The sequence below is a fragment of the Varanus komodoensis genome, unplaced genomic scaffold (assembly GCF_004798865.1).
Source record: "Varanus komodoensis strain SLA01 unplaced genomic scaffold, ASM479886v1 scaffold28, whole genome shotgun sequence".
NCBI classification, from domain to species: Eukaryota; Metazoa; Chordata; class Lepidosauria; order Squamata; family Varanidae; genus Varanus; species Varanus komodoensis.
In genome coordinates this window covers 7174592-7196082 of record NW_025335727.1, presented here as the reverse complement: position 1 = coordinate 7196082, position 21491 = coordinate 7174592, and the positions used below count along the sequence as shown (strand labels likewise).

The 21491-nt window shown below is 45.1% G+C and overlaps 1 protein-coding gene across 1 annotated transcript in view; it reads right to left on the bottom strand.

Annotated features, from left to right (window-relative positions):
- The window catches only part of SPATA16 (spermatogenesis associated 16), a 155626-nt gene that overhangs the window by 49311 nt on the left and 84824 nt on the right, over positions 1–21491 (bottom strand). Inside the window, exon 4 of the mRNA XM_044434583.1 lies at positions 13866–13950. Coding sequence (XP_044290518.1) covers positions 13866–13950 — 85 coding nt within the window. The remainder of the gene's footprint in view (positions 1–13865; positions 13951–21491) is intronic.

Genomic DNA, 21491 nt, shown 5'->3' with positions numbered 1-21491 from the left:
GGGGAGGGGGAGGGGGAGGGGAGGGGGAGAGGGAGAGAGAGGGAGAGGGAGAGAGGGCGAGGGCAAGGGCGAGGGAGGGAGAGAGGGCGAGGGAGGGAGAGAGGGCGAGGGAGGGAGAGGGAGAGGGAGGGGGATGGGGAGAGGGAGCATACTTCTGTAATAGTTGCAGAGAGGGGGGAAAACTTTAATAGGTCAGACCAAGAAACAGACAAAGGAGAGCTGAGTTTACCTAACATGAAATGCTGACTGACCGTTGTGAAGTGGTGTATATGGGGAAAGATGGAAAACTGGGGTTGGGTGTGGGAATGACTTGGAGTGCCTGGCATCTTGAACAACGGGACTCCATACTGAGACTTTTTGTGGCAGGAGGTGCAGGTCAAACTTGTAGAACTGGAAAGGGCTTTGGTTCATTCAAGCTGTTTGCATGTAGGCTCTGGAGGTGTGGTCGGTGTTTAATTTTTGCAGGATGGATGACCACAATTTGTGCACAGGCAGAGTCTAAGTACTTACAGCTTGTGTTTGTAAAGACTTTGGACAGCAAGTTTGATTGATATGGAGAGACTGGGTTAATGCCATTATGCCTTCCACATGTTGGTTGTGTCTAAACTCAAAATATATGCAACTTTGCCTTTTTCTTTGGATATATAGGCTGTCTAATGCATGGTGGGTTGGCTGGGGAACGCTGGGAATTGTAGGAGGTTTCTATCAGCACCTGGCTAGGATTGCACCATAAGTGGAGATACTTGAGCCCCGATGGACAGTTTTGAACACAGATGTGTCTGTAGTGAGAACCAATTGACAAAGGCAAAGGAGGCAGGCAAAAATCCCCACCCCGGAATGATGAAGGGAAACATCTCCGTGTGGAATTGAGAAACGGCTGATTGCAGTTCCGCTGACAGACTGAAAGAACAGACATTTCAGCACTCAAGGTCACTCCTCGGGAATGTAAAATTGCTGGAGAAATTGTGTAAATCTGTGTAATGTTTCCAAGAGCAGAGACAATTGTCTCTGCTCTGCTGGCATGGCAAGGCTGAGGTAATTCGGCATTTGTCTTCTTGTTTGTAATGGACATAAACAGGTACTTGGGTGTGCATTATGCCACTCCACTTCGAGTAGAAAGCTGCCTCTGATGAAAGCAGTGCTCTGATCGGCTTGCCCTTGCACAGAGCATCCTGGAAAGGAAATGCACTCCGGTGCCATCAGGAGGCGGTGGAGCCTCCCTTTCTCACCATTTCACAGCAGAAGCAGTAGATGAGGAAAGATGGCTTTGCGCCTAGAGAACAGGCAATGGTTTTCCTCAAATGATCTTTGCAAAGCAGTTCTTAGGTGTCTTATTATTACTGTTGTTACACTACATTTATACCCCTTTTTTTGCTCCTGCAAGGAACTCAGAGACCTCTGTTACATGGACCTCTTTCTCCTCTCCATTTAACCTCACAACAAACCTGTGAGTCTGGGAGTCCGTGACTGGTCCAAAGTCACCTAGTGAGGTCCATGGTTGAGGGGGCTCCATGGCTAGAATTCACACCTCCCAAGTCCCACTCCAACACTCCAACCTCTGCACCACATGAGCTTTCAAGCACATTCTGCCCCTTGATGATGGATACATATTTGCATGTTAAAAAGTGTTTGCATGTTAAAAATTTTATGTTTATCATGTTGTGGGTCACTCTGAGAACTTCGGCTGTTGGGCATTCCAGAAATGCAATGAATGAGTGAATGAAGATTCCTTCCCTGAGGAATTTACGATCTAACATTTGACATGGGGAACTATAGATGTGGAGGCAGGGGTAAGCAGTGAAACAATATGTGGTTGTTGTAGCTGCATATACTTAGGCTTAGTGGCAAGCTAAGTTGTAGTAGGACATGGGAATTCAGAGACTGTGTCAGAGGCCCCCTGAAAAAGGTGGGATTGGAGGAGAAATCTGAAGTAGGAAAGAGAAAGGACATCAGACAAGCATTCTGAGAGGCTTTCTCAAGCAGGTGGGCCAGTGCTCAATTCTGTGGTCCTTTGAAGCTCAGAAGAAAAACTGGTAGTATTTGATGGCAGTCAGAACAAGGAAAAAAAGAAACTAGTACCTTGGTTAACTTCAGGTAGTTTCTTTGGCTGGGACTTGCTCCTTGTACAACAATCTTGTCTCGGCCTTCTGTTGGTGGATGAGAACTGTAGAGTGGTCAGCTCCACCCTTCCTGAATGGACTGTTAAATGATCTTCATCTGATTTTATAGCTTAAAACGTATGTGAAATTGGGGAGATGGAGGTTCTCCCCTTGGATGGAAAAACGGGTGGCCAAAGGATGGTGATGGAGCTGTGTTCTTTGACTGGGAAGGCACTGAATATGGTACTGTATTTTCCCAGTTTCTGAGTGATGATGCTGGAAATCTTGCAGAGTCATTTTTTCGAGGATCAGCCTGGCTGAGAAGAAGTTGTGTTTTGCATGAATGTGTTAACAGTATTCCCAAACTAGGCCATCACTCTCTGAAAAGTGTTGTGTCTGTCCGTGTTCTCAGCTTCGCATCTTTGGGAGGCACTCAGCACAGAAATGAGAGCTCCAAGTTTCTGACCTTTGCCCAGGCCCAAGGCACACATTTCCATCTTACAAGCATGCACAGCAACAGTGCTGGAGGCACCAGGTTGGACTTGCACGTGCTGGCAATTAGCTGACATTTAGGCAAACTGGGTTCCATGGAAGGCAAAGCTCAACTACAAGTTAGAGGTCTCTTTCAAAGGAATAGGTAGGCTTGAAACAGAATGAAAAATGAAGGAAAGAGAGCGAGGGAGAAGAGGAATGTGACTCAGGTTGCCACATGAGATAGGGAAGAACGGAAGGCTGTTGCTCCTGGGCTTGTCATCTCAGCCAATGGCTTGTCAAGAATGTGAGGTCTCTGAGGGGGCTTCTTGGTTTTTTTTTACATAACATGTAGGATCTGCAACAAAATGGGTCAGGAGGGTAAAGGCATGGTAGTAAGAGAGATATAGCAAAACCTGCTGGGTCTGAGGAAGACCTAGAAACCAGGTAAACTGATGGACCAGACATGGAGCTTGGCAGATTTGTCAGAGCCAAGTGGATCTGATAATTCACTGGCTTCACTAGTTACTTGAGGGAACATGATTTTCTTGGTTGGACCTGTAAGATATTGGTTGCTCCTTGGCAAGCTGAAAGGGTGGAATTTGGGGTGGAGGTGGGGAGGTGCCCAGTTGACCTAGTTATTTAAAAGAGTAGGCCCAAACTACTAGTTATATTCTTGGGTTCTCAGTATTTCACCTTATACTTGCATTAGAATAGCAGAAAACAATAGAAACAAAATATAAATATTCAGAAAAACTGTGTCCCTGTAAAGACTCATGTATGTATATGAGCCAGAATATTAAAAAGCACAGACATCACCCTGCTGACAAAAGTGCATATAGTCAAGGCTATGGTTTTCCCAGTTGCAATGTATGGCTGTGAAAGCTGGACCATAAGGAAGGCTGAATGCCGAAGAATTGAGGCCTTTGAATTGTGGTGCTGGAGGAGACTCCTGCGAGTCCTTGGACTGCAAGGCGATCCAACTAGAGGAGATCAACCCTGACTGCTCTTTAGAAGGCCAGATACTGGAGATGAAACTCAAATACTTTGGCCACCTAATGAGAAGGAAGGACTCCCTGGAGAAGAGCCTAATGCTGGGAACAACAGATGGCGAAAGAAGAAGGGGACGGCAGAGGATGAGGTGGCTGGATGGAGTCACTGAAGCAGTCAGTGTGGGCTTGGGTGGACTCCGGGGGATTGTGGAGGACAGGAAGGCCTGGAGGAATGTTGTCCATGGGGTCACGATGGGTCGGACGCGACTTTAGGACAAGCATAGCATGGCATAGCATGTATATGAGTATGACAGGGAGGGAGACAGAAAGTGTTTGGGGGTCAGTGGGTTATGTAGTTTGTGGGGAAGAAAGAGAGGAGGGAGAAAAAAAGGGAAGGATGGAGGGAATGTGAGAAAAGAAAAGAGGGACAGAGAAGAGTTTGGGAAGGTCTGGCAGTCCATTACAGGATATTTTTTGCCTTGGAAATTTTATTATCTGTATCTCCTAAGGCCTATGTCTTGCATAGTAGAATCTGGGATGGTTCTAATCAAGGTTTTCCTCAGGTTTACACTGTGGTTGGGTTGACACATCACAAAAAGCAACCCTGCATTGTTGGCTTAGTGTACATATTTTGCCTGGATGTGCTTGGGGGATGTGCTCGCACTAGGTGGCTAGAGCAGCCCCTGAAGGGGCCAGTCTTTCCAGGGGACTCTATGATAACTGCATACCAGGACCATGGAAACCATGACACCATGTTTTGTTGACCAGATAAAGCAAGGTGAAGCATAGAAGCCATAAAAATGACGGTTGTTTTCATGATGACCACTAACTTGGGAACTTTAAAAGGCTATCAGACAAATTCATGAAGGATAAGGCTATTGCTGGCTACTGATCAAGGTGATGGCTATATATTACCCCCAGTATAAGAGGTGGAAGAATGCCAGTTTCTGAGGAACAAGAACAGGGGGTGCTGTTGTGCTGCCCTGCTTCTGAACTTTCCATGGACATCTGGCCGCTACAGTGGGAACCAAATGCTGGAGTAGCTTAGACCTTGGTCTGATTCAGCATGGCTATTCTAATATTCTTATATTCTTAAGGCATATATATGAGGAATAGGCTGTTATTATGATGATCTCCTAAGGTTTTTATTATTTCCTAGGGGTGGAAAAATGTACAATAGTACAGCATATTTTTTCACCCTTTTTCATTCCGTAGTGGTTATTCAATGAATAAAACATACATTGCACAACAGCTGAGAACATCTAGCTTATCTAACATTTTCTGCTTTCACCAATGTAGGTCGCATTACATATCAGCTTATTATTTAGGTTCTTAAATGTGTTTAATAACTTAAGATGAGGACTGTATTTTTGTACACAGTGTAGTTATTTTAAAACTGGCCTCGCAGAACAACCAAAAATACATCTCTGTGTTCTGCTGAGCTCTTAAAGGCAAAAGCACAAAGGCTTAAGAGATTTATTTTAAAGTTCAGGAAGCATTAGATGATACAGCAAACCGCAAGTGTATTATTTTGCAGAAAAGTGGATCCAGACCATGTCACTTTGATCCAGCAAGGGAGATATGCACATGGCTGCAGCTTTCTGGTGTGGGATTCCTTGCTTGCATCAGGATTTATCTGTGTTGGTTTTGTGCAGTCTTCCATCCAAATGGGCATCTGTCTGCATTGTGACACACATCCAGATGTGGATTGTTGCGCATGCGTAACTGCACATGGACTGATGCTAATATATCTTGCTACATTTTGGTGATCCTTTGAAAAATGTGTAGGAGTGCAGGAGAGAAGGCATAGGAGCGTGCAAAAATACTTTCAGTTGTTCCAGTCCGTTTGCCATGCCTTCCTTCCTGATATTCCACCTTATTTCCCTTCCCTCTTGAATTTCAGACCTCCCTTCTGAAGTGTCAGGCAGCTTTCCATGACTCCTTTCCATGACCCACAGTCCTCATTTGGCTGCTCTGGTGTCCTCCCTTAGGGCTTCCCTTCCAAAAATATTATTTATACTTCCACAAAGCTGCTGTCTCCCTCTGTTGAATTGTTGAAACCTTTTTTTCTGTGTAAGCAACAGCACCCACAGCCTGAGCACTGGAAATAGAAGGAATTGTCCCTAGCGTGGGCAGTTGCCCTCCATTACAGAGGACAGTTCTCTGTTTTGGAGAGCTGGCAGAGAATAGAACCCTCTGCTTGAAGGTGTCCCCCATTTGATGGACCATCCAGTCCAAGTCTGGTGTTATGTCAAAGAACCACGAGAAAGGCCAGAAAAAGCAACCTAATAGCTGGTTATCCACATTACACATGTATTTTTTGTTCTATTTATATCCCACCTTTATCCGATTGCAGAACTCAAGGTGGCTACTTGCTGTTCCCAGGAGGTCTCCCTTCCAAGCTCAGGCCAGCCCCAGGCCTGCTTAGCTTCATTCTGGTGGATGTCTTATGTGCCTTTGGACCATACTCTGGACAGTAGCTGGAGCAGGCATGCAGATCACCTGATAAGTCTTCTCAGTTGCAGCAAGATGCATTGCATTTCTGTTTCATAATAATGATTATTTCTAGATTTTCACCCTTCAGTACATTTTTTCTTGTGCAAGTTGATATTGCAGCCAATTTAATCTACTTGGAGCAAACCCATTGAGATGAATGGGGATTATATGAGTCATGACATAAATTCCATTAATTTTAGTAGGTCTACTCAAGAAGGATTAACACTGAGTACAATCCTTGGTTTCCTCTTTTTTGGTGGTGGGCAAATTTCCTTTCCTTTTTTTAAAGTTGCCCTTCTTCTATTTAAAACTAGAGCCCATGCTGTGCTTCCCTGTGACTTGTTTGCCATCAACTGGTGTATGTAGACAGGGTGCCCGTGAACACCAGTTTTTGGAGAGATTGAGCAGGAGGGGACTGTTGCAGTCATGCCCTGTTTGTGGGATTCTGTGTGCATCTGGATTGCCGCTGTGTGAACTGGATGTTAGATTAGATGGCCCAGTGCTCTGATCCAGCAGGGCTCTTCTTATGCTCTTACCATGTGTAGCTTTGTCCTGAACGACCAGTCAGGCTAGATTCTGATCTGAAAACCTAAGGAGGGTGCTTGGAGTCGCATTCACCCTCAGAATGCAGACTCACAGGGACAGTTTGCACTGACTGAGTTCATCCTGAGCATGGGAATGGATTTTTGCTGCTGGCTGGCAAGATGCCTCTTGGAAGGCTACCAGGGTATGTTGTTGCTGTTGGGGGCCAACACTTTGTGGTCCTGTGTAATTGCATGCTTCCTCTCTGGTCTGCCAGTATATTTGTACACAAAACTGGCAAGTTAGGCTGGTGACGCCAGTGTCCATGGGGATCATCATGATCCTCATCGTCATCCTCAGTCATTGCATTTATAGCACAGCTTTCTTCCTCTTGAAAGGAACACAAGCCTGCTCAGAAGAATCTTTTCTCCATGTTATCCTCACAGCAGCACCCCTGTGAGGTAGGTTAGGCTGAGGGTCAGTGACTGGCCCCAGGTCACCCAGTGGGCTTCATGGATGAGTGGAGACTAGAACCCATCACCTGAATGCCAGTCCAACAATCCTAACCTGTACATCACACTAGTCCTCCTTATCCATTGCTCAGCTTCGACTCGGAGCTTCATAGGAGCTATCCGTGGTGCAGAACTCAATCCCCAGCACAGGTCGACCACCATGGAGCTCCAAGAATAGGTCTTATAAAGGGCAGGATACAGTTGCTGCAATGGGTAAGGAGCCCTACTGACATATGGATCACCAGTGTCCCTGAAACAAGGCATGTCTACACTGGGACTGTAGCTTGGTGGGAGAACAGATAATTTATATGCTGGATAAATCCAGTGGGGGCATGGGACATACTCAGCTGCCTAAGAATGAGATGAATCAAAGGTTTAACTCAATAAGTGGCACCTTTGTACCTCTCTAGGAAGCCCAATTTCTAACATGACATTGTCTAACATCCAATTGTCTAATGGGACAATGCACGGCATGGGCTGGCCCCAGCACCTCTGTGAGATGGAAGAAGGAGATGAGCTTGGGAAATCCTTAGTGTCCAAACTCCTCCCTCATGGTCCTTTTCCTTGTGACCTTTTTAAAAATTTAAGTCTGGAGGCAGTGGCTGTCTTGTTTTACTGAAGGTATCTGGGAGACTTTTTGGCTAAAAACAAAATAGGATAACAATGCTTTAAATAAATGCATAAAACTGAGATGTTATAAAGTCCCAGCTGCTATTCAATGGGGATTCATTCTTCTCATTTTAGCCTGATGCATTGCATGTTGTTATCACTGTTACATGCCATCAGGGCATGTCTGACTTATGGTGACCCTTATGTATGAATGGCCTCGAAAATGCCCTGTTCTTCATGGCCCTGCTCAGCTGTTGTAAACTCAAGGCTGTGGCTTTCTTTATGGAATTGATCCACCTCATATTTGGTCTCCCTTTTCTTCTGCCTTTAACTTTCCTTAGCATTCTTGTCTTATCCATTGAGTCTGGTCTTCTTATGATAGGCGCAAAGCACAACAGCCTCAGTTTCATCAGTCTTTACTCTCAGGAAAAGTTCTGCCTTGATTTAATCTAGGACACACTCATTTGCTTTTCCATCAGACCAGGGTATTCACAAAGCTCTCCTTCCAGTGCCATGTTTCAAATACATCAGTTTTCATCCTGGCAGCTTTTTTCACTGTCTCACTTTGACACCCATAGATAGTGATGGGGAATACATGCATGAGGATGATCTTGCTCTTGGTCTCCAGCAAAATGGCCTTGTACTCAATTGTCTTTTCTACTTCCTCCATTTGCTGCTCTTCTAATTCTTGGTTGCAGTCTCCCTTTGAATGGATGATTGAGCCAGGGTATGCAAGATCTTTCAGACTGGATGTAGCTGGCCTCTGACCATTGTACATCTTGTGTCCCCTACTTTTATTTACTTATATATTTATTTGTAAATGATCCAGAAGAAAACAGTGGTCTAATTTCAGTATGCTGGGAACAGAATTGGCCAGGCGTGTGCAGCTGGACAGCTCTTCTTCCGGTACTGAACAGAACATGATGCCAAGCAGGTCTACAGTCATGATCCTCATCAATTTCACACTGCTGCCAGTGCCACGCAAAACAAGCTGCTACTTAAATACTCTGCCTCTTCTCTCCCCAAGGACAAAAGGATTAGAAGCTCTTCTCCTACAGAGACTTTCAAATAACCTGGACTTGGAAAGGGATGCTTAAAAACAGATGAACCAAGACTGAAGGGTTAGTTTGGACAGTGTGGGCCCCATGAAAAGAGGGCTTTGGAATGGCATTGGCAACAGATACCTTTCCGTTTCCATAGCTTAAGGCACAGTCTACCACCTGGGGAGGCTGGTGATGCCTGCGTTAGTGGGGCTTCTCACCAGTTGCAGGTTGAATTACAGCTTGGTAGTAACTCTCCATGTACGTTGGCTAGGTACAGCACCATGGAGAGCTCCTGGAAAGTTACCGTGTATTGGATCTGTGACTTTTATCGAGTAGTCTGCAGACACTGTTGTCAGTTTTAATGTGATGGTGGGGGTGGGGGGAAGGTCAGAATTCGTACAATCCATGCAAATTTGTGATCAAGCATTTTTGATTGACTAGCTATGTCCCCATGGAAGCCATTTTGTGAACAGACATGTAACGCAGCCATTTTCTGACTGGTTTTAATTCCCATGGAGGGCACTCCAGGCAGCAGCGGTGGGTGATGCAGGGCAGAGGTGAAGTGTGGAAGAACACAGCTGGGTGTGCCACACACACTCCTTAATCTAGCCAGCCGCCATCGCTTGGCAGCCAAGAATGCTGCCCCCTCACCAGCATTGAATTCTAATCCACCTGTTAGTCCAGTCCGCTTCTATATTCAGAATGGCGTGGGCTGAGGGCACCATCTTCTCCATTGGCTCAGACAGAAAACTGTCTTGGGATGGTCTCTCTGAGAACAGATCAAGGTGGGGAATGGGCAGGGGGCAACAGGCAGCAGAGAGCTTGATGGAAGGGGGCGTGTGAGTCCCAGTTCATTCAGTCCAAATAGGCTGAAGTTCAAAGGTAGCCATCAGCATTCCTGCACCAGCGGACCCCAAATTAATATGGGACAGTGGAGAATAAGCCAGTCAAGGGTAGGGAATCTCCTTTAGCCTGAGAGCCAAAATTAATTCTGGAGAAGTTCTTGGGAGCCAATTCCCAACAGGAATGGGTCTGAAAGCCAAAGGAGCAGGGCCCGAACATCACTCTATTTTAGCTTAAATCTCTTATTTCCTGTAACTAAGTCTTAGGGGAGACTTTCAACTTTCTAGAATGGATGAGGGTAGGAACCCATGCAAAAACTCTATACCACCCCCCACCTGATGGGTGGCAGAGGCATGACCAAGAGGAACAAGGTGGGGGGTGGTCAAAACGAGGTGGCAAGAACCACAGCAGGCCAGGTGTGGCCACGCAGCATGCGTGAGATGAGCTGGTCTGCACTTATTTATATGGGAAAAGATACCTGTCAGCAGACAGATCTTTTTATCTTACAAAATATGTTGTAATAAGATTTGCTTGGCACAAGCAGAATCGAGACAAATTTGACAAGAAAACAAAGCACAGTTAGAAAAACAAACAAACCCGTAATTAATCAGTCAGACAGCTTACGGGGGAGCATGATGGATTTCCTATCAGAGAAATCTTTAGAAGAGAGGCCGTATCTGCCGGGCAGTTGGTAAGGGAGGGTGGGAGAGATACGGATGGAAGGTGCTAGGTCTGAGAGGGAATTGCCAGTGAAATGCTATGCCCTGCACATTATGTAGGAGGTCAATGGAGATAATAATCCCCCATGGCTGTAAAGCATGGCAATCCGTGATCATTTATTATTTTCTCAAGGCATAAAGGACGGCCCTGAACCCAGAACAGCAGCTCAAAAGAGGAGAGTGAGAAATGAGGATGGCTTGAAGGTTTGCATGAGACTTTTCAGGAAGACATCACCTTTTTTCTATTTAAAAAGTAGCACAGCTAAGTGGCAGGGAACTCGACCCCTTTCTGTAGTGATCAGCTGGGACCCTGGATGTGGCTAGGTTCCCATCCCATTAACCAGTTTTGTTACTGAAAGTTCATTTGAAAGGGTCACAACCAGGTAGGTTGCCAAGTGTAAAAGGAAGCAAAGCAAAACAAAAGCCAAAAACCTGGAAAAGGTGCTGATCCAAGGAGTGCTATGAGCATCCAAGTCAGAGACCAGTTAAACAAAGTGATAAAGAGTTCAGATGTCTGAACTCTCTTTGAGGGTGGGGATATGGGGAATGTTATGATGAGTTCCTACATTGCTGAATTTGCCACTGCTTGTCAACCTGGGCTCTGGGCACGCCTCCAGGGCTGCTTTTGTATGTGAGTCACAGGACCAGGGGCCTGCCAGTGCTTACAGAGGCAGTCAACTCTATGGGAACTCCCAAGACCTGGTGGAAATAGCATACCATGTGCTGGGTTCTTAATTTGGCCATTCCTGAGAGTAAACCACACAGCAAGAAGAAGCACATCTCAGGAGAGTGGTGGTGGTATTTCATCCTAGGAACCCTTTCTGCCCATGAGAGGTTCTGGATGCCCAACAGTCCCTTTTAGTGCAAAGGGAAAGAGGGACAGCTTTTTGTTGTTTTGTTCTGATTGTTCTAGGGGTTGCCCATTTCTTTTATTGTTACATTTAATTGTGTTTTTAATTAATTGTTTGTATGTTAAAATTTTCTTTGGATTTTGCTTTACTCTCAGCTTTATTATTGTTCACTGACTTTGGTAGAAAAGCATGCTATAAACATAGCAAATAAATAATAGAGAGGTCAGGATTTATTAGTAGATCTCTGGGTGATTTACATTAGATCAGAAAGGGTTTCTGACTCCCAGTTGTTGAACAACAGAAAGAACATCTTGGTTTGAATATAATGCTAACCCATGTTTAATTTAAGACATGGTTAGTTCACTTCTGGGTTCTTGTTATGTGTAGGCCCAACCATGCAGACAAACCATGGCTTGTTAGCCCTAATGAACCAAGAAAGAGAACCAATAGGTTTAGATCTGTAGAGTGTTTAAACCAGGAGTTGTTGTTACATGTGAACCAAGAAGCATGACTGAGTTCATGGGTTGTTTTATCAGCTTCAGAGGTGGGGGATAAGATTAGCAACACTCTCTCTGCTATGTATGCCAGTACCACAGCACTGCCAAGGCACCTGGGATACAAGGGGAGAGCAGGTGAGGAAGGTGAAAAGAACTGACCCAGGAAGTGAGAAAGTTGGAGAAACCCTAGAAAGGATTCTGGTAAGGATCATGGGCAGGCTCACGGGACAGGACAAGCCATCATAGCCCTTTAGCACTTCTGGTTGGCCATGTCATCTTAACCTCCCTGTGGTATTTCAGCATTGCCTATTTGGCCTTTAGAACCAAATAGAAACAATTTGGCCAGAACAAGAGAGCTGCTTGGCAAGAGCACCAGTGACAGCTGCCATTTTGCATGGTCTGCCTACCTCCAGTAGTTTCCATATTCTTTGGGGCAGGAGTGGGCAATGAGCTGGGTGGTGCTGCACAGCTGGGGGCTGTGCAGCTCTGCCGATTCCCCCCCTGCCCACCATTCTCACTTCTGCTTTCATAAAGAAATCCCGAACCCACCCTCACTGCACAGGCACAGTTGGCAATGAGAAGGGGGACTAAGTGCTTCCCCTGCCCCCTTGCTGCCATTTGCAAGAAAGGTGCTTGGGTGGGTGCTAAGGCCAGGGCACCTTTCTTGCAAGCAGGAGCAAAAAAGGGGGGCGAGGGTGGCATGAGTTGAGTGGTGCTTTCCGTAGTGGGCATGGTCATGCAGCTGATTCTTCTCCCCTGTTCATGTTCATGGGAGATGAGGTGTCCTTTAGGTAGACAAGGGGCAAAGAGGGAATCAGCTGAGGAGCATTGCTCCTTTCTGCAGCATCACCTGGCTGATTCCCCTTCCCCTTTTGCCTGAGCGTGGGTCAGGCAAACTCCCTTCTGCTCCAGTGGTCTCACTCCATCGTGCAATAGAGATTGCTCAAAGACTGTGACAAGCCAAACTTGGCTCATCACCATGGCTAAATGGTGTTAAGTGGAGGAGTCCTCAGTGCCTCCTGGAATACCATCTGGAGGACTGAATGGGAAGGAATTGTTGAGAGGGAGGAAAGTTCCCACCATGAGCTTGATTGTCTGTCAGGCACATTGAGGTAAAAAACGATGAACTGTGGTAAGCATACAGGGTAGCTTGTTGTGACATGTGAACCCAGTCTGTGGGTTAAACATGGATTAAAGAAAGCACTGGTTAACAGTGTTTGCGAACTAGGTTAGCAACTTCCCCCCTTTCCCTTTGCTGAAATGAAGGGAAATGGGTATCTAAGAGTGGATTTTTGTGTAGAAAGACAATGAGCTCTATTCTCTTATGGTACATGAACGAAATTCCTAGGTTCAGAATTGTTTCATACTAAGTATATGTCTTGTTCACCTGGTTCCAGCTGGTGGATTATGGTGTTCTAATCAAACACAGAGTAGATCCTGCAAGGCCAAATTTGGACTACTCCACCTCTAGCAGGTAGGCAAGAAGGGAAAAAGAAGGTCTCCTTGAACTGGGAAATCAGAGTTACTCCAGTTATGGCAAAGATGTCCTGATTTCCTACATTTCAAAGGTCCCACTGAAGAAGGTAGATCACGTAAACATGCAAAGGACTGCAGCAGTGCATGTGGACACTTTTAGCAAGGAGAGCAAATAATATTTCAGTACTGATAATCATGTTCGCAAACCCTGCAAGCAGTTTGATCTCAGCAATGTCAAAAGATTTATTTCTACTAAAATTATGAAGGGAAATGTATTGATCTTGCTTATTATCCTTACTCTGCAGAAAACATTTTCTTGGGGAAACACAATGATTCTGGTGCTATAAGGTCAGTTACATTACATTTTTTTTAACAATCAACTCTCACTGGTATGCAAAGGGCAGGAAAGAATCTGAAAGGATTGCACTGAGTTTTGTTTAGGGAGGTCTGTATATCATATATATTCTATAGAACTTGGGGTGATACAGTATCAAAGATGACATTTTATGGCTTTCTGTAAAATTGAGGTATGAGCCAAGGGTTAACCACTTTGAATTTTACCCTTAAAATTAGACTTGGAAAAAATCTACTTCATTAGAAATATGTTACTGCCGTAGAATGGTCTCCTGATTGATAAGCCCCAGAGCTACCTGAAGCAGCAGTCTTTCAAGCACTAATCCTTCATCGGGGTTCTTACAGTGGCCCCTCCCTCCTAGCTGGGCCATCCATTTTTACCTGCCAATACAGTTTGATGAGCTTGCTGGTCTGTGTCTCTCTTCCTCCAGACAGCCAGTACATGTAGTCTGCGACCATGGTGCTCCTAACAAAGGAAACAGAATAGGGAATTGAAAACACGGAAGGAGAGAAGGAGGCTGATGAGAATTCTTGGAGGTGAAGCTTGGGTCATGAAGACCAATGGATCACACGACAGGGATGTGACCCCAGCTGGGAAGTGGCTGCTCCCATGAAAAATCTGGCCCACTGCAATGCTGCTCTTGAATTGTCCCCACGACCAATCCAGAGGCATATACGGAGCCCGGAGGGAGAATCTGCATTAATGGGACCTTGTTGGATGGGTATCTTCCCACATTGACCCTTTCCTCCTCAGAAGCAGAGGCCTACGAGGTGGGATGGAGTTTAGGAATAGCTGTCCGGCAGGTGCAGTAGCTCTGTGGTTGTGGGGCCTCAGGTACTCCACACACTTGTTCTAATGTGACCCGGAGCTCAGTTTTATTGCTCTTATATTAGACTATTTTTATCACCCTTCATTTCCTGGAGAGAGGAGAGCTTGCAAAGAATCATCTAGTGGTCCAGAATACTAAAGAATAATCCAGTGGTCCTAGTATTCAGTTGCACCTCAGATACCTTTGCCCTTCTTCTTTTCCTGCTTTGGCCAATCCCTGGGTAGCATGAGACCCGTGTGGTAAAGGGGGTTGACCCTTTGGGATGATGATACTGCCATGTCTTCAGGGCTTTCTGACTGCCCCTCCTTCTCCAGCAGTCACCCCTCTGGTTGCTGCTTAACAGAAGGTCATGGCATCTCCATTCCATCCTTGCCAAGGGACCGTAAGGCCAAATGTAGTTGCTGACCACGGACTACTTACATGGGTGTATCCTCATAATGAGCAGCCATTGGCAGAAGAATTAACATTCAGTGGGAGATATCAGAGAACTGTTTTATTAGGTAATAGAAGTGTGAGAAAACCCTCCTACTCTGATGGTTTTATTTTCCTATTTGTAATTGGGAAGAAATATTCAGTGGCCATTCAGAAGTGTTTTGTTCTGGCTTGCCTTCAAGTATCGAATCGTTTATTGTATGCACTATAATGCAGTTGTTCCATACAGTCAAGCTTTCTTGTGGAACAGCGGTGGAAGACTTGCTACGGTACAACGCTGCAGTCGGAGAGCTCGGTCTGCGGCAGTCGAACACACCTCACCTTTGATTAAGCTATGCTTGTCATTGTGGCATGTAGGATGTGTGTATGGAGGGTGGGGTGGGGGAGGTACAAATTCTTTAGTGGCCTGAATGTTTATAGCAAAAGCCACATTTCTCTTATTAGGGCATTAAGAACTATTGTGCAATGGTTATTAATGCCGGCTTTAACAGACTTCAAAAAACCACTTTGCTTTTTATGGCTGCTCTTCCAATATCCCTCTCGGTTTCCTTCCCTCTGGAGGCTCCAAATCCAATTAAATGCAACTAGATGTAATTCCAAATTGTCACTTTAGTCAATTAAACATATAATAATCTTGTGCGCCTAATTACTAGCACAAAAAGTTTATTTGTTGATGCTTTCCTATCAGCAGGTTAGTTGCCCATCTCCCCCTCATCACCACCGATATATTTATTGTGCCTTGACATTACTGTAAATTGAATTTGGTATTCTCTCCCCAGTTACATGTGTTATAAAAACCCTAATCCCAGGCCAGTAGTAATACCATTTTAGAACATGTTTTCACAAGCTGCATTATTTTCTTAATGAGATACGGCCAAATGGAAGTAAAGGAAACGGAGGGGTTTAAATCACAAATGGTTCAGCCTCATCTGGATGTATTGGGGGAAAATACCCTAGTAAGCTCTAGCAAAAGACAAACCTGTCTTTATACAGATGTTTGCTCCTCTTGAATGCTTTGGTGGGAGTCCTGCTTGTTGGCATTACACGCCATCAAGTCACTTTTGACTTATGCAGCTCCATCAATGAAAGCCCTTCAAAGTGTCGCTTCCTTGACAGCCCTGCTCAACTCTTATCCAGAGCAGGTCCAGTTGCATTGGATGAGTTACAGTTAGTACAGCTTGAGGATGGTGACAAGTTGCTTGGCCAGGACTGTGTGGCTACATTTGTACTGGATCCTTGCTCCTCTTGGTTAGTAAAAGCCAGTGGGGAGGGACGTGCCAGCTGGATCACGGAGGGGATTAATGCTTCTTTACGAGAAGGGATGGTCCCTGGTCATCTGAAACAAGTGGTGGTGATACCTGTCCTGAAGAAACCCTTCCTGGACCCAGAAGAACTCAACAAGGTAATTTATGATTTAATCCTTCCTAGGCCGGTAGCTACTGATAGTCTCCTCCTCATGAATTCATCCAATTGCCTGTTAAAGCCATGCAGATTATCATCATCATCATCATCATCATCATCATCATCATCATCATCATCTATTGGTGGCCCTGTAACAGCAAATTCCATAGTTTAACTATATGTTGTGTGAAAAAGTCCTTTTATCTGACTTAAACCTCCCACGGATCAGTTCATGGGTTGACACTGCATTCTAGTGATATGGAAGAAAGAAGAAAAAGTCTCCCCCTCCACCTTTTCTACACTATGCATTATTTTAAAAACCTTATCATGTCTTCCCTCATTCACCTTTTTTTTCTAAGCAGGACAGTCTTAGTTGAAAGGTTCCAGGTTCAATCCCTGGCATCTCAAGTAAAGCTGGGAAAAAATCCTGCCTGAAACTCTGGAGAGCCACTGTGGACAGTCAGTGTGGACAGTTCTAAGCTACGTGTTCCAGTGATTTCCCTCAGTATAAGACAACCTCTGATGTTCTCAACTGCATGTATAGATCAGGTTCCAGGTATATCTAATCCCAAGCCACTTGAGGAGGCCCTGATGGTAACTCCCTGCTATAGGCCCTTTTTGCCTTAAAAAAATGTTCTGCTTGCACTAGGTATGACTTCGTGGAACTTTGTACAAGGCTGAAGGAACAGTGGTTTGCCTACAGAGGGGCAGGGACTTTGTTAGAGATGCAATCTGAATTAAGGCCTTTGGGCTCCAGTGACAGATGTTTCTTTCCATTGTCCAGAAATGCTGATCGTGCTACTCAGGTTAACCTTGTCTGTGCAACATGGAGGCTCCCAAATTAGAGAGTGTGAGGATGAAGGAATCTTGCTGGATGAAGTTTGAACCATGTAAACCCTTTCACTTGGTTTTATTGGAGAAGAACATTAGTTAGATAAATCACTGTGTATTCATTACACAGTATCTGTCACTTCCAACGCAAGTGTAGTTTTAAGAGATTACATTCTGCAGATCTGCACTCTCAAATGCCATATCTCTGTTTGCTGTGGAATGAACATTATGCTGTGCTAGCTTTGCCAAGAAGCTCTTTGCTGGCCAAGTGAAACTACTCAGAATGGCATGAGCTAGGGATTTGTTTCCTCATCTTTGCTGTTGACAGCATAGGGTGAATCTTCTCATCCATTTGACTGATCTGCAAATGTAGCATTTTTCTCTCTGTATTCTTGCAAAAAGGGTTAGCCCACTCCTAAGCATCCAGGGTGGAAATACATGTTGTAAGACAAACAGGTCGTTCTCTGAAAATGGCAAGCAAATGTCTGGTTCTTCCCTACCTTGGTTGAATGTTTAGTGCAGCTGAACTCATGTCCATATGCCAGAGCAGCGAAGTGAAATGAAGACTCTGCATCAAGTGGCAGATGTTGGAGGACAAGGAAGGATGGCAAGGTGCTGGAGGACACAGCTGTTTCCCATAAAATTCAGAGTTTTGCTTTTAGCTTTTAAAATCTCAAGTTCTTTCTCTCATGAAGAACTTGAGATTTTGCTAAACTGATAGAAACAAAGTGTAACACATTTCTCACCCATCTGTACCAGTCAACAGGTAAAACTATTTCTAGCAGAGGGAGGAATATGAGGTTCCCGCCTGCCATGCAGATGTGAAGGAGCCTGTCAGAAAGAAGAGGCAGTTCCTCCCCACCTTTTCTTGGTATGTTGAAAAGATCCAGAAGCCAATCTTGGAAACTATCAGGATTAAATCACAAGAGAGTGGTTGGTTTCAAGAGCCTTTCTTGTACTTATTCCTGCTGAACCAACACATCACTGGAGCCAAACTGCATGGTGCATTAAGTGTGCAACTGATCCTAACTTTTTTTCTTTAATGTAAATATGTGGGTCCCCAAACTGTGTCAAGATTAAACCTTCCTACTCAGGCACAACCCCCTCCCCCAATTCACCTCCACCATGCAGGGACCAAGCAAAAACAAAAATCTCAATTGGCACCAACTGGGAGAACTTTTCTTTGTTTAGTTCTCGGAAGTGCTAAGAAGGCTGGATGCACATGGATCCAAGCAAAGCACCCAATGTCCTGCACCTGTGTGAATGAATCTGGCATTTATGTTTGTCTCCCACATTATTGAAATAAAAATCAGGTCCTTTTTGTCCCAAATATGAAGAACTTGGAGAAAAGTTATCTCTCCCTATCAGATACCAAATGGAAATGAAATTATAATCTGTCTCTAGGTCCTGCCTGCATAGCTGCACCTCAAGCTCGCATGCTGAGTCACCTTTGCTAAGCTGGAAAGGTGCAGCCCTGCAGCCAGATGGGTGACTGCATGTGGAAGTGGAGCAGGGGGTTGGACTCGATGGCCTTATAGGCCCTTTCCAGCTCTACTTCTGTTTTGTTCTACCCTTAGCCAGTGTCTTTGGCTGGCCCTGCCTGATGTCACTCTCATGTCCATTTTCCTGCTCTGTGTGGCAGCTGATGATGTGGAGCAGAAATGTGTTCTTCTAACACTTGTTTTTTCTCTTTTCGATCCTTAGTATCCGAGAGATTGGATTACAGAACTGGCTTCATGTGCTCGTCACTTAGACACAATTCAGCAGAGTCAAGAGGGACAATTGCAATTTAAGTGGTCCCTGAATTACCTCTTGAATGACTTGTCTGAAATCCCTCACCTCGTTTGCCTTGCAATGCAGACCACCTGCAGAGACATCACTTCAACCCTTCCAAGATTTCTCCAGGGAAAGGAAGAAGTGAAGGTAGCTAAGCATGGGGAAGAGAGGCCTATGGGAGGGGAATTGGGCACTAATTATTGGGTGATCTTCTCGACTCTGCAAGCCTCAACATAATGAATGAGAGCTGTACAAGGGCATGGCAGAGCAGATGGGGGTCTCCAGAAGTCCAAAGGACTTAGGATGTCAATGAAGATTAAAAAAGAATGCAAAGGTTACCTGTTCAGAAAGCTCATACGCTCACAAGCTGGCGCCTACACCCGTATATGCCTACTCAGCCTTTGAGCTCATTGCAGGGGGCCCTCTTGCGTGAGCTCTCATCGCAGAGGTGAGAAGGAAGGCTGCTAGGAAGGGGGCCTTTTCTGCCGCTGCTTCCCGTCTCTGGAACACTCTGCCCAAGGAGAATCACCTGTTGCCATCCTTATATTCTTTCCGGCACCAGGGAAGACTTACCTTTAAAGGGGAAAAATGATTTCTGATGCCACACAGAGCCTCATTTGGTTTTTTTTTTTAAATTGATGCTGTTGTTTTTAGTGTATAATTTATTGGCTTTTAATTCTGATTGTGAGCTGCCTAGATATGCTATGGCACAATAGGTGGCATGCAACTATTTTAAATAAACAAAGAAATAATGTGGGATGGAATAATATGGCACTTTCAGCCTTTAAACATTCAGCTCTCACTCACTCTTTTGAATGGTTTTCCCAGCATTCATCAGGCAAAAGGTCTGTCTTTCTTTTGCATGGAATCCTGGGAAAGTTGTGTCTGTCTTGACAGCAAGAAAGGGTTAGGGAGTTAAGCAGAGTCGCCTTTATGAAAGCAAATGCACATGTTTGGAAGACGTGTGAGTACAGGTTCCAAACCTGTAAGGAAATATACAAATAAATAATCACGCTACTGAATGGCAACATTGATTTATTACATTTACATCCTGCCTTTTTTTCTTTGCACATCATCACACACATGGCTCTCCTCTCTGTTCTCTCCTCACAACAGCCCCCATGAGGTGCATTGCACTGAGAGTCAGTCACAAAATCATTGGATCTAAAAGGAAACATCCCCCCATGCTGTCAGCCTGTAAAGTTCTATTCACACGTGCAAGGTTTCACTTGAAACTGCGGCAACCCAGCAGTGTTTTTTCCTCTTTCTTTTCTATTATTACCTTTATATCCCACTGTTTTTGCTCTTGCAAAAAATCCTCCTCTTTATTTTCTTCTCACTGCAGCCCTGTGAGTTAGGTTGTGCAGAGAGTCAGTGACTGGCCAGGCAGAACCCAGAACCCAGGTCTCGGTCCAATCCCAACACTACCCCAGTCCAACACTCAAACCACCGCACCACACTGGCTCTTACGTTATGAACCCTCCAAGTCCAAAACCCTCTCTGTTTGCCTCTCCACCCCATCCCCACCAGTCCCTTGGCTCCTGGGTCTGCTCTGAAACCTCAGCATGCAGCCACCTGAGGGTTGGTGGGGTCAAGACGTCCATTTATATGTTGCCCAGATTGTGCCAGCCGCATTGCTTACCAGTGCACACCTGAGACCAATTTAAAGTGTTGGTTTAGGTTGAGAGTCAATGACTGGCCTCAGGTCATCCAGTGAATGGGGACTAGAACCCACCTTGCCCAGGTCCCTGGTCTAACCCCCATGCCACAAAATTCTATTTGGACTATTGAAGAACTGCTTTCCTTCCATCATGGGGTTCAAGGCAGTGCAGGTGGGACTCCCACATTGTCAATCTTGGTGGCAGGCACCAGAACCAAAGGTGGCTGCCCCAGCTGCTTTCAGGTCAGGGACAGGTGCCCTGGTGCCCTCCAGGTGCTCTGGACTGCACCTCCTCCCATACAGCTTCTCTCTCTTGCTTGGATTAACTTTGGGAAAGCAACTGACGTCTTCAAAGCAAACCAGGTCATGGTATGAAGGTGCATAGAACAGCACCTTGTGGAGATTAAGTGGCTCTGGGGCTGCTGAGTGCTTCGAGAGAAAGGTCACTTGGGAACCATGTAACCACCTTGAGTTTTTAAGTGCGAAAATGGTGGCACGCACGCATGCACAGACGCACACACACGGATAACATTTTCAAGGATACTTGGATATGTAAATACGTTTAGTCTTGAGAACATGTTCAAACTCATTGATTCCAGTGTGTCTTCTCCGATGGTCCGGTCCTATAACCTCCTAAACACTATTCTAAATCTTAACCAATTCTCTCCACAGGCCTGAAGGCAGGATAGTACTAAAGTCTGAATATTGTTGGGTTTTATTACAGTGACATTTTCTGCTTCCTCTATAGCAGAAGTAGCAATTGGATGTTTATCTTCTACCAGCCTTGCCTACATAGCCAATGGTGAGGATCACAGGAATTCTGGTCCTAAGCACCAGGAAGTCCACAAGTTGCCCACCACTGCTCTAAATCAGGGTAATTGATGGGTAGGGGTGTACAAGAATTTACTTCCATTTTCTGTGCAGCAGAATTTTTCCGGCTGTACCACTGAATGCAAGTACAGCTGCCTTTTGGGGTCAAAGTTTGCATCTTCCTGAGCTTGAGCTTGCATTGACCAAAATTCATTCATTAGAAAAAAGGCATATGTTTAAAATGGGCATACACAAAAATGAATGAAT